Source organism: Corapipo altera, unplaced genomic scaffold, assembly GCF_003945725.1.
Source record: "Corapipo altera isolate COAL_440 unplaced genomic scaffold, ASM394572v1 101242, whole genome shotgun sequence".
NCBI lineage: Eukaryota > Metazoa > Chordata > Aves > Passeriformes > Pipridae > Corapipo > Corapipo altera.
In genome coordinates, this window is record NW_020885914.1 from 5803 (window position 1) to 8610 (window position 2808).

The 2808-nt window shown below is 63.9% G+C and overlaps 1 protein-coding gene across 1 annotated transcript; it reads right to left on the reverse strand.

Annotated features, from left to right (window-relative positions):
* Positions 1 to 675: 675 nt before the first annotated feature.
* On the reverse strand, positions 676 to 2580 carry LOC113940883 (transcription factor SOX-17-like). Its single transcript, XM_027632030.1, has 2 exons — positions 2277 to 2580; positions 676 to 1981 (listed from the first exon to the last, which is right to left on the reverse strand). The coding sequence occupies exons 1-2, from the start codon at positions 2566 to 2568 to the stop codon at positions 1056 to 1058; spliced, it is 1218 nt and encodes a 405-aa protein (XP_027487831.1). The 5' UTR covers positions 2569 to 2580; the 3' UTR covers positions 676 to 1055.
* Between the last annotated feature and the right edge of the window lie 228 nt (positions 2581 to 2808).

The window sequence follows — 2808 nt, forward strand, 5'->3', positions numbered from 1 at the left end:
CCAACAGCGAGACTCAGCAACAACATCTAAATGAAAACGTCTTTTTTTTTTCTTTTTCCATGGAAGTTTAACTGCAGCATGCATGTTTCTCAAGCACAAAATTTTTTCTGTCTATAGAAACTATGACACATAGACCAAGAGATTTCTTTAAGAGAGAAAGAGTAAGATTCTGGGAGGTACGGGTAAAGGTTCAGCTGTGGCTGGGTTCCGAGCGGGCTGCTCCTTGCCGGCCTCCCCCCTTAGAGGCTCGTGTAGAATTTTTTCACCTACTTTGAATCCTGATTTAGGGCACTCGTTCTCCGCGACGAAGATCTGATACCGTCTCTCCTCACCCCTCCCCCATCGCAGCAAAGGCAGCTACAGGGACACGAAAGACGTTCTCTCTGAGGAGGTACTTAAACCAGCGCTTATCTGGCCTCTTCAGCCGCTGTTCTTAATGGCATCAGTGTGCCCAATATTCCATTAAAAACAGACCCAGACCCAAATGTACACCGGGAAGAGTTCTCATGTAGTTTTTCTACTCTTCAAGGTAAAAAAAAAAAAGTCGATTTTTAGGCTACTACGTCTACAGAAAGTGTGAGAGGAACTAATACTTAGTGCAAGGAAGACTTGCACTTAGTTATAAAATTAGTCTAAAAGGTAGTAACAATTCATTACAAAGGTCGATAAGATCTCTTTGAGGAGATATCAGAGACCAGTTTTATTATTTTCCCTTTATTTGTAAAAGTGCAAAATTATTCTGTACAAATCCATCATATAAAAATCAGCACTCTGTAAAATATACAAAAGCATATGGATCTCTAACAAGATCTCAGAAATTGTATTCCCTGTGTGTCACTAATATCATGATTCCACATCAGGAACAGTTCTACATATCACTGTTGGACAGTGATGGTAAGACCTGCACCATCTGGACAGAGAGAGGGTGCATGCCCTTTTAAACCTCAAGCACGTCACAGATACCCTGTCAGTTCTCAAGATTAAAATAAATTACATAAATAGGAGAGGGGGCCGAGCACCTCCCTGCCAGTCCGTGCCGTGCCCCAGCCAGTCCCTCACACGTCGGGGTAGCCACAGTAGTAAACGGCGCTGCTGGCGTCTGAGACGGCCGAGGAGATGGGACCCGCGCCGTCGGGCGCCGCCAGCCCGGCCGCGTCGTGGCCGGCGAAGGGCAGCCCCAGCTCGGGCTTGCAGGCAAAGCGCAGGTACTGCTCGAACTCCGTGCGGTCCACCTCGCCCAGCAGCTCCTCGGGCGGCAGCTGCTCCAGCTGCTCCCGGCACGGCGCCGCCTCGGGCGGCGGGGACGGCTGCCCCACGGGCCCCGGCGGCAGCGGCGGGCCGCGCCCCGGGCCGGGCGGCTGGCACGCCTGCCCGTAGTACGCGTGCAGCGGCGCCGGGCAGCCCAGCAGCCCCTGCAGCGACCCGCCCGGCCCCAGCGCCTCGCCGCCTGCCAGGTGCCGCCGCAGCGACGCGCCCGACGGGCTCTCGCCCGCCGCCGGGTACTCGGCGGCCGCCGGGTGCGGGCCGTAGCCATAGGGCACCAGCGCGCACTCCTCCTGCAGCCCCGCCGCGAAGAAAGGCGCCTCGCTTTCCGCCGCGTCCAGCGGCGACGGGTCCGGCGTCGGCAGGCTGTAGCCGTCGAACGCGGCGCCCAGCGGCGGACAGTCCCGGTAGTGGCCCGCGCCCGCCGCCCCGTAGCCCTGCTCGGCGTAGGGCAGGCCCAGCCCCTCCACGCACATCCTGCCGCCGACGCTGCTGCCGCCGCCGCCCTCGCTGCCCAGCCCGGGTCCCGCCGCCGCCGCCTCCGCCAGGCCGTGCTGCAGGAAGCCGCTCTCCACCCGCTTCAGGCGCTTCACCTGCTTCCGCCGCCGCGGCCGGTACTTGTAGTTGGGGTGGTCCTGCATGTGCTGCACCCGCAGCCGCTCCGCCTCCTCCACGAACGGCCGCTTCTCCGACAGCGACAGCGCCTTCCACGATTTACCTGCACCCACCGACACCGTCAGACCGGCCGCCCACCGGGGCGCCCCCGCGCCCGGCCCCGACACCTCCGCCGCCGTCCCCGCCCACAGCCGGGATCCCGAACTCCTCCCAGGTGCCCGCTCCTCGCCCTCGGACCCGCCGCTTCGGCATCTCCCCCGCACCGGGACCCCCGGCCCGACAGCGCACGGGTCGCCCCACTCCCCGCCCGCAGCCCGGGCCCCGAGGTCCTCCCGGGCTCCTCTCTCTCGCGGATCCACCCGACGGGGCCGCGCTCCCGCCCGCCCGCCCGCGCTCACCCAGCATCTTGCTGAGCTCGGCGTTGTGCAGGTCCGGGTTCTGCTGCGCCAGCCGCTTGCGCTCGTCCTTCGCCCACACCATGAAGGCGTTCATGGGGCGCCGGATCCGCGCCTCGCTCTTGCTCCGGCCGCCCGTCGCCCCCGACGGCGCCGCCTCGCCTTTCGCTTTCGCCTCGCCCAGCGGACTCAGCGACTCTGCCCAGGGGCACATGGCCGGCATCATGATGGGCAGCGAGCACCGCCCCTGTGCCTGGTCGTCGCTGCTGGCGTAGCCCGCATCGGGGCTGCTCATCGCGGGACGGCCCGAGACGCGCCGTCAATCGCCGCCGCCGCCAAGGCCGAGAGCTCCGGCGGGGCCGCAAGACGGACTCGGCACTCGGACCCCTCTCGCTGCTGTCGGGACCGGCGCCCGGCCCGGCCCTATTTGAGCTGCGGTGCGGCCAATGGGGCCGCGGGGGCGGGCGCGCAGCCGGACGGCGGCGGTGGCTCCTGCTGCGCTACGGGGCGGCCCCTGGGGCTCCTCCTGGCGCGG